Consider the following 13,386-nt stretch of genomic DNA (forward strand, 5'->3'; position numbering starts at 1 on the left):
TAAGACGTTTTAATCAACTGCCTTAAGCTGTTCCACTTTAGGACATTTGAAAGTGGGTGATTGGACTTGAAGTGCCAACTTCGACTTCGTGTCTTGGAAACAATTTGTGAAAATACTCATCACACACAAATGTTCTTATTTCTATAGAAACCATCTAACAACGCCAGTAAAATGTAAAAGAAAAATCCCCGAAACATAAGGAAAATCAAACCATGAGAAGAAATGCAGGGGCTTTATTATAATCAGTATTATGCTTGAAGTTAACAATTGATAAACTCCTTCAGGAAAACATTTCGCTTTCAGAGATGCGGAGCCCCAGAGGCATGCCACGTGCGGCTGAAAGTACCTGAGGTACGCACCCTGGGAAGCGGCACAGCGCTTCTGCCTGCAAAACCAGGAAGTGTCAGTGACGCGTCTGAATTTCTGTAGCGAAGGGTGCAATGGTCTAATAGGCCTGACCCAGTGCTGCCTTTTCTCGGCAGCCATTCTGTCCTCACAACAGTGCTGCCCCTGAATCTGCAATTCCAAAGCCAGCCTCGGGGGATGCCAGCATCTCAGAGATGAAATACCAGATGTGATGATTCGATACCTTTAAGGTTAGACTCCAGCTTCTGCACGTCAATGGGGTAGGAAGCCAAACATTGCTTTTAGAATGCCAAGTGCATTCTCAAGGAGGGGAGGGGTGTTTGACTAGGTCTGCATTACTTTTACCAGCTGGCAGCGTGAACTTGATAATGGTGTCAGAGAGGCTGGTGGGCAACCTGCTCGCCACACGCTGCTGGCCTGCAGCAAATGCCACTGTGGGCAGTTGGGCCACACCCTCTCCAGAAGCATATGCTCTGGAGGATTTGAACATCTGAGTAAAAGAGCCCTCTGGCTTTTCAGAAAAGCAGGACACTCCACAGCTGTGAGCCAGAGAGCAGTCTAGGGCAGCTCCAGGCAGAAACGCGGGTAGAAAAAGCAGGGCCCTCTGACATGCCCCAGTGAATGTGGGCCCAGGCGAACCTACACTCAGGCCAAAGGAATTCTGGGCAGTTGGACTGATTGACAAACAGGTTTTTCTAGCTCAAATGGAATGCACTATTGCTATTTCTCCCTTTAGAGACAAAGGGCAGGTTTTTGTCTGCTTCTCTATGCATTCAATTCTCTTTCTACGCATTCTATGCTCTTGCTGTAGTTTTCCAGAATTAGCTATACATCTGTTCCCCGACCTGCTCAGTGATCACTTCCAGAATGCAAACAGCTCTAGAGGCACACACTGAAAAGCACAAGTTTCCCTCGTTCCTCTGGTGAAGCCTGTCCCGACGAGGAGGCAGTGGGGGACCCGCTGAGACCTCACCCTGAGAGATCTCACCTTCGGGCAAACTACCTGCATTCCGATTTTTCAGCGAGATGACTTGTGGGATAAATGAGCCATTTCAATGATTCAAGCTTTTCTTTGGTTCTCCTGGGACTGCCTGGCGCTGCCCTGCACAGGGATCCCTTGTCACACAGGGAGTGGCCATCAGGGTTGCTGTTCAGTCTTCCTAGCTCTGCCTTTTGAATCCCACCCCCATAATTAACACCTGAGTTTCTTATACTCTCTTAATGTTAAGACGGAATCGTCCTAGTACTTAAAACGATGAAATGATAGAGCTTTTCCCCTTAATCCTAATGCAATCCTCCCATATTTGTGCCCTTTTGTTTTTGAGACCACCTGCAAAAATTTTAGTCAATTGCTGAAATAGAACTAAAGCTAAACTTCGAACAACTTCATTTTGCTCAGGACTTGGCAAATTCTGCTAATGGCACTGTGGTCCTCAGACACCAACCAGGACTCCCTGGAACGAGGTTTGGGTCTGTTTCTCATTTTTGATACAGAAATGTAAGGCAAAGAAAGGGTGCTTTGCTTTGCCTTAGATTTCCCAAGTGGGGCCGTGTTTTGAAGATGCAGTTCTCTTGGCTGGGGAAATACCAAATGTCGGGAAACCAGGCATGGCTGCAGAGGGCGCTGGGTCCCTGCTGGTCACTTGCGGGGCTGCTGGATGTTCTGGGTTCTTGGGGACACGTGCTTGTCTATGGAGGCGTGGGGCTTCTGGTGAGCCACCTGGGCAGCCGCTGGGGGGAAGTCTTTGTCACCCTGCAGGAGACAGAAAACAAACGCATGAGTTCATCAATGCCAAACAGCAGGTTTGTGCAGGAGTGAAGCCCCAACCCTGTGCCCACTGTGTCCCTGCAGCAGGAGTGATGGAATGGGGACCTGTGGCAGGCAGAAGCCTGCCTCCTGGGCTGCGGGGGGCCTGTGACTCTCAGGCGAGCTGAAGGGGCACTGAGGCCCACACAGCACCCGGAATGTGAGAATGCTCGCTGTCTCTCACTGGGAACTCTGTTTGGATGTCTTGCTTCTGCTAGAACTGTTCTTGTAATCTTTTCAACTGGGGGCCAGACAGAACTGAATCCAGGGTCTTAAACGCAGATTTGCCCCCACAACTGCAAGTCAAGAAGGAAACACACAGGGCAGGGCTGAAAAGTGTGCGGTGGCTCCTGACTCTCAGCGAATCTGCCAAATCCTGGAGAAGGTGCCCGGCTGCTTTCAGGGAGGAATCTCTCTCTCCTGCCCAGCAGTGCCTGTGTGGCCAGGGCAGGTGGGCCCTGGCTGCCCTGGCTGAGACAACTGACCATGTTTGATCTTGAATTGGCGTCTGCATTTAATTTTCTCACATGTAGTGGATGTGTCACTCGTCTGTCCCAGAGTCTCTGGATGGTGATGGTGAGCTGTCCCTGGCAATGGATTTTCTTTACACATCACACACTAAGTGCCCAGATGCACTAGGAGCCACAGAACTGTGGATGGGGTTACCGCATCCTCCTCAAAATGGGAGTTAGCAGGCTGGCGGGAGGCTCGTAGTTACAAATTGCTGGGGCCACCCATAGAGGGTGCTCTCAAAATGTCAAGGATGTGGCTAAAAGCTGTGAGTTCAGTCCTGGGGTTGGCGAACATTTTCTGTAACGTGTCAGGTAGTAAATATTTTACTGTTTTTGAGTCATATTTCCTGCCTCAGGTATTCGACTGAGCTATAGACAATGCATGTATGATGGGTACAGCTGTGTGCCATGAAAACTTTATCCATGGACACGGAAACCTGAATTGCATATCATTTGCAAGCACTACTACATAGAATTCTTGTTTCGATTTTTTCAACCATTTGAAACTGTAAAAGCATTCTCAGCTCACAGGTCTCCCGGTAGCACTTGGCTGGGGGTAGCTGTGACTGAAGGGAAGGGAGACAGGTGAGGGAGGGGAGAGGCAGCTGCGCCCCTTCCTGCTGGGAGGTCCACGTTGTCACTGTTCCCCATTCCTCACTGTGTGTCCTAGGGATGGGAGATGACTAAGCACCACTGGACCAGACAGAAGAGCGGCCTTTAACAAAGACAGACGGAACCGAAAGAGCACATGCTGAGCCAGGTTTGAGGAAGGCGCTTACCCGGGCGATCACACCGGAGATGAACACGGTGGGTTTAGGCGGACTGCAAGACAAGAAGGGAAACGGCGATTTAGCAGAACAACTCACAAAAGGGGACTGGATGGTGGCAGGCGACGAGAAGGCCGATGAGGCTAGTTCTAAGGGAGGGAAATAAGTGGCTGAGGAGGGAGGCAGAAGCAGGAAACCAACCTCTTCCTCTGTATTTTTTCGTCACAACCACCACCTGGGCTCAGGACACCTTCAGAGCCCTCCTCCCAAGGTGAGCTCAGGCGACGGATTGTAGCCAACAGCAGGTGAGCTGCTGGAAAACACTTCCTTTCTATTCTTGTTCTTTGGTTCACCCTCAGTGTGTAACTACGGGCAAGCCCAGTGGTTTTGGTTTCAGGAGGTTATAGACATAGTTGTTGTTGAAGCAGGAGAACAAAGTCACACTAGACAAACTCGGAGACTCCAAGGAGCTCCCTGTCTTGTAGGCCGAGGGTCCCCTTCCACAGTCCTCATGGAGCCTGTGGCTTCCAGCAGCTTCTCGTGCGTGAGATTCAGAGCCGATGCAAAGCTCCTGGCCCCTATGTTACCCCAAGTGGTAGAAATGAAAGGTCCTTCTGAAAAGCTATTGTCATTTTTAATGCCTTTTATCATACTGAGCTCACCCACTGTCACCAAAACTGAGGGGATGGATTATAGGACTGAAGTAATACGCATTTATCGTTGAGAAGCAGACAAACTAAGACATGAAGTTAGAATCACTTATAATTCTACCACCTGGACACAATCACTGTTAACAGTGGGTACCCGTCCAGTCTTTCTATGGATAGGCAGACACTCTTGTGTTCTTATTTTCTTTTGCTTTTCTTACATGAAGAGTCATATTGTTTAGTAATCTGCTTTCTCTACTTAGGATACAGTGAGCAGATGTGCATGTTATTATATGCTCTTCTGTGCATTTTCAAATGGCTGCACATGGCACAGTTTTAGCTGAACACAGTGCCAGATAGCACATAGGGGCATGCACCTCCAAAATGGCTTGAGCAGGGACAGAGACCTGGGGGTGATGCGTGACTATGTGGCAGTCCAGCGGGGCGAGTGTGGCAGGGGCAGCTTGAGGCAGCGGACAGATTTGCTCCAGGCCAGTCTGGCTGGGCAGACAGCGGAATCCACCCATGAGCTGCCTGGCTTGCCTCCCACCAGCTCTACTGCTGGGTCCTTTGAAGGAAACCCCTTGTCTTAGCTTTGTGTTGTTTCAGGCAAAAGTCCCCGTGTTCAGAAAGTTCACTGTTTAAATCCCAAAAAGTTTAGCGCAAACACCCCAAATTCCCCCAAGTAATTTCTGTTACTCCAAGAGATTAAGAAACTTCAAGTCTTACTAAGCAGTACTGAAATGTCCCCACATGACCATGGCTTTACTTAGCTTTTGTTGTGTGGTTAACTGGCCTGGATTTTTCCCCTTTTATCACAAATGAAAATTGGCCACAGGATCAATAACCAGGCAGAGATGAGTAAGCTCAGCTCAAGTGTAAGCCTGTCCGTGGTATGTCTGGATCCATGTGAATCCCAACACACCTGCAGTGACTGCTCACTCCACCCGGGGAGGTCTGCCTAGCATTCACGGCTGAGGGGTCTGTGTGCAAAGCTTGGAAACTGTGCTCTGGATTCTCACTTTTTTGGAAAGAGATATGGAAATGGCAGCACCAAAGTTTCTTAACTGTTGAATATTCCTTTAAAAATCGAGGAAGAGCCTGAAATGGGGATGGTTCCTTCTGGTAACTAATTTTGCAGCATCGCCTTCCAGGAGGGCCCGGCTGCCTGGCAGGTACCACGAGTGCAGTGCATGGCAGGTACCCTCGGCTCCACTCTTTTTATTGGTTTGTAACCTGAGTCCAAGCTCTGAAGGTAGAAACAGAGACGCTCCCTGCCTGCCAGTAAGAACCTGATGAGGAAGTCACCCATGGGGAGTGACTCTGGTCAGAAGATAGATAGATAGAGAGAGAGAGAGAGAGAGAGAGAGAGAGAGATTAGATTAGAGATTACACAATCGAGGAGATTAGCTCCTCTGTCCAGTGAGCCCCAAAGGGCAGCTGCGGAAGCTTGGGTCATTTTATACACACACACACATTTTATATATACATATATACATGTGTATATACATAATCCTTTCTGTCTCTCTTCATATATATACATCAAATGTATTGCTGAAAAGCAGACAAGCAAAAAGAAGTTAAAATCACTTCTATATTATTATGTGTATAATACACACACATTTATGCACTGAACAGAACTATAAAAAATTGTAACTGAATCAGCAGATAATGCTCCAAGGAGGTGGTGCATCTGGCTTCTGGGAGAGGAGGTGGCTCTGTCGCAGGCAGAATGACAGCCTGCAGCGGCCACCTCAGTGGCCTGTTTCCTGCACCTGTTCCCCTCTGTGTGTGTGGAGGCAGGGTCTCCAGATCTCGGAGCCCTGTCATGGGGTCCCACACACCCTTCGATGGCCTCCCTGGCCTCAGAGGGGACCCTTTGCACTCTGGCCCTTGGGTGTCTGCTACATTCAACATGACGAGGGTGGGTTCTAGGCCTTGACTTAAGTGTGTCTTGAGAAATGCACGGGTGGGTGGTTATGATAAGAGGTCACAGGGACCCTGCTCCGGCCTGGACATCAGAAAGTGCAGGTGGAAGCTGCAGCCTCACTTCTGCTGTCTGATGCCCGGTGGTGGGTGCGTTTTTTATTTCCTGGCACCTATTTTAGCGTCTCCCCTCACACAAGCCCGTCAAGGAGGCTGTCACAGCATGACTGCTAAACAGCTCTGGACACTCTGGATTCTGGGGCTAAAGGAGACACCCCTCTCCCATCGCAGCTCATTCCTGAAGGGGGTTAGAGGCTGGGGGCACAGACCTAGGGGTCCACATGGCCCATGAAGATGATTCTCCTCACTAACCCCATTCTTACAGAGGTGCCCACACCCTGACTCACCAGTACTTAAGCCGTTGAGTTGTGAGGGCGTTTTGGATTCTGCTCATCAAGGAGCAGTGCACCCAGGGAAAGCCCGCTGGGCTCAGAGCAAAGGGAAAACCCCGTGGACCCAGAGAAGAGGCTCTTGCTGCAAGAGTGCACCTTTTTGTTTGTTCTGTTTTTAAAACATCAAAGAATTGTGCTATGCCCGCCAAATCCTACCATGGCTGGAGGGGAGACTCCAGCCTGTGTCAGTTTTGGAAAGCAGGCCTCCTCCAGAGTCCAGGTTTGCTTCAAAGCCCCAGCTAGCTCAGTGACAAATGAGCACTTTAAAAAAATGTACCTTTGAGCCATTTTTAATTGCACAGTTCAGTGCCATTGAGGACATGCACAGTTATGCAGCCATCGCCACGATCCATTTCCAGGAGTTCTTATCACCTCAACAGGAACCCTATCTAACAGGTGATGACTCCCCACTCTCTTCCCTTGAGCCCTAGTGACGCTGTTCTACTATCTGTCCTGACCGTTCAATGGTCTAGTACCTCACGTAGGTTTTCCTCTGTGTCTGGCTTATTTCACTGAGCACAATGTCTTCAAGTTTCATCCCTGTGGTAGCAGGCGCCAGAATTTCCTTGCTTTTTAAAGGCTGAATGATACAGCATTGTGTGGCTACAGCACATTCGGTTCACCCACTCATCTGTTGATGGACACTTGAGTTGTTTCCGCCTTTTGGACTGTGGTGATTAATGATGCTATGGACATGGGTGTACCCCATTCTGTTTGAGACCCTGCCTTCGGTTCGTCTGTGCAGACACTCAGAAGTGGACTTGCTGGGCCGTGTGTTGATTCTGTCTTTAACCCGAGGAGCCGCCATACTGCTGCCCACAGACACCCTGCCATTTCCGATTCCCGCCAGCAATGCACAGGGTTCCAGTGCCTCACATCCTCACTGATGCTTGTTACTATCTAGTGTGTGCACAGTGGGGTTTAGATTTGGCAAATAATTTTAAGAATATGCTTCTTTGCATCAAGAAACAATGAATACCAATCTGTATTGATTATTCCTTCAAGGTCTTTACGACAGACTCTCCTGGACCCTGCCCAAAGTCTTCTCTTTTCCAAAACTGAAAAAGGCCATAGTCACTGATAAGGATGTAGCTGCTAGTAAGGAAACGGATGGCACCCGTGAGAAGACGACAAGAGGCTGGCCTCTTGTGTGACATCTGACGGACAGTTTTCACACAGTCCGAGCCCAGGTGGGTGTGAGCTGCAGGGCAGGTTTCCTTCGGGCGTGGCCAATGGGGCCCCGAGTCGCTGCCCTTTTCCATCTGGGGCGAATAGCATCTCAAATTGGTCAATGTTTCTTTATTCCATGTATATAGTAAAAACTCTTTCTGACCTCCTTGAGCTTAAACCAAATTTCACAAATGAGAAAACCCAGTAAAGAGTCTGCTTGCGAAGCTGTGTTTGCAAAAACCGTGTATTTTAAATTCCATTAGGGTTCCATGCAAAGCATAACCTACATTTCCGAGATTCTAGAAACTGTAATCGCAGCTTTGAGGATTTATTTAATCTGATGAAAATCATTCTGACAGCTGTTGTTTTGAAGATGCAACATTACTTTTTCTCCGGAAACAGAGACAGTGAAAACATCACTCCCGCCTGCCCCGTATCTTTAGGCCTCCCCAGTTTTTAGAAACCACACTTACTTAAAATGAAAGGATCTGCAAGTGAGGCGTAATTTGCAGAGATCAGAAGCTGGGTAACCCTTCCTGTGTGTCAGCAGAAACTGCAGCTTTGCCACACCTCGCGTAAGCGGCCCTGAGTGACTGACGCACATAGGTTTCCGGCATTCACCTGGTAAAGACCTCGCCAGAGGCTCACCAGGGTCATCTGTCCTAGACAAAAGTTTCCTGTTAGTTACGTTTCCTTGATAAGTGGCATTTATGCCTTATCGGCATTCCAGCCAGGCAGGATCGAAATGACAGTAAATGCTTCATGAACATGTGACCCTGGGGAATGCAGATGCCCCCAGGACCAGTGTGACGATCTCATCTTTCAGTGGAAGTCCTCAAGGTTGAGAAAAGGAATTCGTATTTATAAAACTCCCCTGAACTCTAAAACAGCAGTTATTGAAATATATGTCGCTAGATTTTATTCAGCTCAGTACATCTAAACTACTACTAGTTCAACATGTAATCAATGGGAAAATGACTGAGGTCACAGTAATTGACACGTGTGTGTCCTAGACTTCACGACCCAGACCGTCAGAAGGCACTTCCTGCCCAGCTCTGAGCAGTCTGAACTGACCTTGGCTGGCCCAGGCCCCTCCCACGTGGCCATCGGTAGCACTTAGTCATCCAGAAAATAGGACCTGGGAGCTGGCTGTCATGTAACACCCCCTCCACTTCTGGTAAGGCATGTGAGTACTCAGAAAGGGATTTTCCCCCGAAAATCTCCCTAAAAGTCCAAGTTGCCGGTGAGTCATGGAGCAGCTCTCGCACACACAGGCCCAGAGAGCTGTGTCAGAGTCTCTACGTCATTTTTCAACGGGCAGCTCCCATTTCTGTGAGAAGGGGCCTGTCTTTTCGACACCCAGTGACAGAAGCACCGCACTGAACCTGCAGCCTGCTCACTAGGGGCACCGCTCCCGGGGCCTCACAGCCTTCTGGGTGTCTGTGTGGCCACTAGGGGGTCAGGGGGGCACGCTGGTTCCTCAAATCCGCCCGCGGATGGGCTGCTGGTGAAGGGCTTCCCTGTGCCCAGAGGAGCTACAATGTCACCCACAGGGCTTGCCAGTGATGACGGAACCCCTCCCGTGGCCAGAGAGAGCAGGAGGAGCCGCACAGCGACTGTCCTCAGCAGCTTGGGCCAGCGCAGGAGTCGGGTGTTGACGTGTCAAGTTTTGAATGGGGATCGGTGCCAGGAAAGAAAGGAGCAGAGTGCTTTGCTAACACATACTTGGGGGAGACTAAAACAGAGGGGGTCAACATAGATCCTGGAAAGGCGATATTAAGCTGAGATCTATATGTGCCTGGGCACACTTGTGTACACACAAGTGAGATAGGAAGAAGGACCCAAGGCTAGGGCACAGTGCACAACAGGAAGCCATGTGACTTAATTTGATTTTGTCAGCACAAAGTCAATGACGTCTCAGGGCAGACTCTAATCTTGCAGTGATGGGGCAGCCCAGCCCGCATGATGTGCCCCTGGGAAAAGCCGTCCTCTTGCTGACCCTCCCTATGAAAGGGCAGAGTGGGGTCTCATAGAGATAAGCTGCCATTAGGATGGCAACTTAAAAACAGATTCTGCTACTAATTTTTTGACTTTTGCCCTAAACCTGTGGCTTTGTATTTTCACAGAACTCACGAAAAAAATATATTCCCACCTGGGGTGATTCTAAATACATTTCCTAGTACACAGATAAAAAAACAAATCCTTTCTAGCCACTGTAGTTGAAATAGCTTTCTGGTTTGCTGTTCATTTATTTGCATTATTAATTTTCTAGACACCAAAGTAACAATTAACGTGGCTGGTGACCAGAGGGGAACATCGCACTTGACTGCGTCCAGACATTTCTTTGCAATGTCATTCTTCAAAGTTAGACAGTCAAGGTTGTGTCTCTTTTGCAGCTCGTTTCAGAAGCTGAGAGCTTCCCCACAAGATGGCACTGCTGGTCTTTGTGGCTCTCGGGCTGGTGAAGCTTTGGCCAGCTGGGCCTCGCGGAGGAACACTGAGAGCAGAGGTTCCCCGCAGACAGGACGCGTATGTCCCCCTTTCCCTGAGTAATATGCGATTGTCCAGTGAGACTCACTTAAGGTAAATAAAAGACAACTCAAGTGCGTTGCACTGTAAATCGGAGAGAAAATAATCTGGACCCCAATTCCTTCTAGAGTTGATGTACGGAGTTTATATATTTTTTAAAGGGCAAAGGTACTCTTCCGAGGGAGAGCACTTAGCTTGTGTTCAGACTTATTTTGGAACAAGAGGAATGGACCTCAGTCACTCTGGGCCAGAGAGCTGTCTCTGCTCCCTTACTCAGCCCCGATGACCGGAGGGGACTGTGACTTTAGGACCAGACCTTAGTCCACGCTGCTCTGAGACTGTTCCAGAGATGAGTGGGCTCTGGGTCCTCGTGTGGGAGGATGCTCTTCTTTTCTAAAAACACTTTTCTCCAGATGACATTCCACCCACAGACATTTGACTATCGCTGCTCAGATGCGAACACTTCCCTCACCCACTTGTCTAGGCAGAGAGGACTAACAGCCAGTCCTGAATGTGTAGGAAGGACTATGTGTGAACGGTGAGTCCCGCAGACACTTGGAATGTATAATGAAAGCTATGGCCTGTTATGGCAAGGCCTGGGCATCTGCACCTTCCCTCTAGACCCATTTCTGGAAGACTCCTCTATTCTTAGTATTCTGTACGCAGGAGATTTCATTGTGTGACTTGTGGCTTTCTCCTGCTCCTTCTCCTTCTGTCCTTACTGTGTTCTCCCTCCTTCCCTGGATGCAACAAAGGTAAACACAGTTAAGTGTTCTAGTTACTTAGCTCGTGTCTTACGGATTTAATACACGGAGGTTGTTCTGGGTCGGGGAAGTGCCCCTATTCATCACAATACAGAGTGTCACAGTCTGTGACAGTGCGTGGGTGGGCTGGGCACCTGCACGGTTTAGAAAATTCACCTCATTCTGCAGCACAGAGAGGAGCCACGTAACCAAGCAACTGAGGACTGGCTTTGGAGACAAATGGCTCTGGGCTCCTATCTCAGTGTGAATGAGTAGCTTCTCTGAGCCTTACTGTCCATCTGCAAAACGGGAACAATACCTGGTTTGCAGAACAGTTGGGAGCTTGGTGAGACTAAACAGCATGCACTGTGCTTAGAATACGGCCTCCACGGACACGGTCACATTTAGTGGTGATAAGCACTAAATTAATTGCCTGTATAAGGACAGTGCAGAAGTTGCTATTTTGTCTTCTAAAGTGTAGTGTAAGAATTCTTTCCTTTTTTTAAAGACTAGAGAATTCTAGGGCTTCCTAGAGCATCCTGGAGGAATGAGGGTGTCCACTTTAAGTTTCCTCATTCCTGTTCTAACTCCATACAATGCCATGGGGCAGGATTCGAGGGCACTCCAGAGAAAAAAGGTCATCCCAGCACCAAAGCATTTGAACCCACGCCCACCTCACTCCCAGAAAACTGTGCAGGGCAAGAAAATGGACTGCTTCCTTTATGTTGCTAAATGTTCCAGAAAAGATACCTCCTAGGAAGAAAGTAGATGATCATCACAGGGAAGGACTAAGCCTTATAATTAAAAAAAATTAATGTATGTGTTTCACCACATGGGTTGTCAAAGAGGCTGGAAAAAGAACAAGAAACCCCGCCTGCTGGTTAGGTCCAAAGCTGTGCTGTTGGAAGACATTGGCTCCGGGTGGACCGGCTCTAAATACGCTCCATCGGGCGATGTTGGTGATATCTGGAGAGGCACCTTGGTCCTGCCTAGGAAGCGCCTGCTTCTCCAGTCAGCTCCTCATGCAGAGAAACCCTCTGTCTTCCTGCGGAGCCCATGTAACTCTCATATATGTATTAGAAACTCTAAATGTTATTTCATTTCCATAAGTAACATGTCTTTGTCTCCGAACACATTTGCGTCAGCATCTTCCTTTCGAATTCCAATTGGATGAAAGTGCCAGTGCTGGTCTGACAGGTGTCAAAACATCCGAGTACTGTCACCTACATGGTGAAGCCAGAGCTGGCCAGCTGTCCTGAGGGCTAAGAATCCTGTCTTGCAGTGGGGTGATTTGGGAGGAACGTGCCCATGGCTCAGCGTACAAAGGATGCATTTGCTAAAGGACATGCAGTACAGCTTCAAAAAAGGAAAATGATTGTGTAAGTGGAAAAAAGTGGACAAGTGCTAGCAGAATTCTTATTACAGAGAAGTACATACTGATGTTAAATCAAATTACAGACACCAAAAACATATCTGGCCTGGCTCTGCTCCTCTCTCGGGAAGTCCCGGTGGCTGGCCTCAAGTGGGACCAGCTCTCACCGGGATGGGTTTGTGGAGAATCCGGCAATAAAAGAGGAGAGATGCCAGATCTAACTGGCTCTAGAGGACGAGGATGTTCAGTGATGTCTCTTAGGGAGCAAAAGTCAAAAGTCTTGGGAGGATTAAACCCAGCTTAGGTGAAAGCCAAGTACCTGGAATGACTGATAAGGGCACCTGGATTTCTCTGCTGTTGGATTCACCAGTAATTATATTCTTTTTTTTTTTAAGATTTATTTATTTATCTTTAGAGAGGAAGGGAAGGAGAGAAGGAGAGAAATATCAGTGTATGGTTGCCTCTCGTGAGTCCCCTGCTGGGAACTGGCCTGCACCCCGGGCAGGTGCCCTGACTGGGAATCGAATCACGATCTTGTGGTTCACACGCCCATGTTCAATCCACTGAGCTACACCAGCCAGGGCTATATTCTTAATCCACCCTCCAAACCCACGGCAGGGAGGGGTCTGGTGAGCTGATAGCCAGTCCCTCTCCGTCAGCCAGCCAGACCTGCCGAGCTGTCTCTGAGCTGTCCCTCTCAGGGGTCTCCCGAGCTACACTCAGCTGCTGCCCGGCTCTGCAGATGACCCTCAGACCACACCATGCCTTCAGGCCTTTTCAGGAATTAATAGAAAAAGTACGTAGAAAACTAAAGTACGAGTCAAGTATGTAGAAAAACTAAACCCACTGCTAATTCTGCTAACTTTTTAAATCCGAGAGTGAGTTAGGATGCTGACTTCCATTCAACCCAAGAGCCCCTCCCCACCCCCCACATTTAGAGCCAGCACTCCAGGATACTGCAATCTCACAGGAACAAGCAGGATGGACTGGGCTGTAGACTAATGTCTGTCACTGGAGGTGGTGAGAAGTGCACTCTGAGCACTGGAGAAGGTCTTCATCCATTGACTTACTGAATATTCAGATGCTGATTTTCTC

General features: G+C 48.8%; 1 protein-coding gene across 1 annotated transcript in view; it reads right to left on the reverse strand.

The window, feature by feature from the left end:
* Positions 1–213: 213 nt before the first annotated feature.
* The window catches only part of DAP (death associated protein), a 53,367-nt gene continuing 40,194 nt past the window's right edge, over positions 214–13,386 (reverse strand). Inside the window, exons 3-4 of the mRNA XM_037063009.1 lie at positions 3,465–3,507; positions 214–2,119 (exon numbers count right to left, since the gene is read on the reverse strand). Of these exons, the coding sequence (XP_036918904.1) occupies positions 2,006–2,119; positions 3,465–3,507 (157 nt within the window). The 3' untranslated portion in view covers positions 214–2,005. The remainder of the gene's footprint in view (positions 2,120–3,464; positions 3,508–13,386) is intronic.

This window comes from Sturnira hondurensis, unplaced genomic scaffold, assembly GCF_014824575.4.
Source record: "Sturnira hondurensis isolate 20B ecotype Veracruz unplaced genomic scaffold, ASM1482457v3 Scaffold0014384, whole genome shotgun sequence".
Taxonomy (NCBI): domain Eukaryota; kingdom Metazoa; phylum Chordata; class Mammalia; order Chiroptera; family Phyllostomidae; genus Sturnira; species Sturnira hondurensis.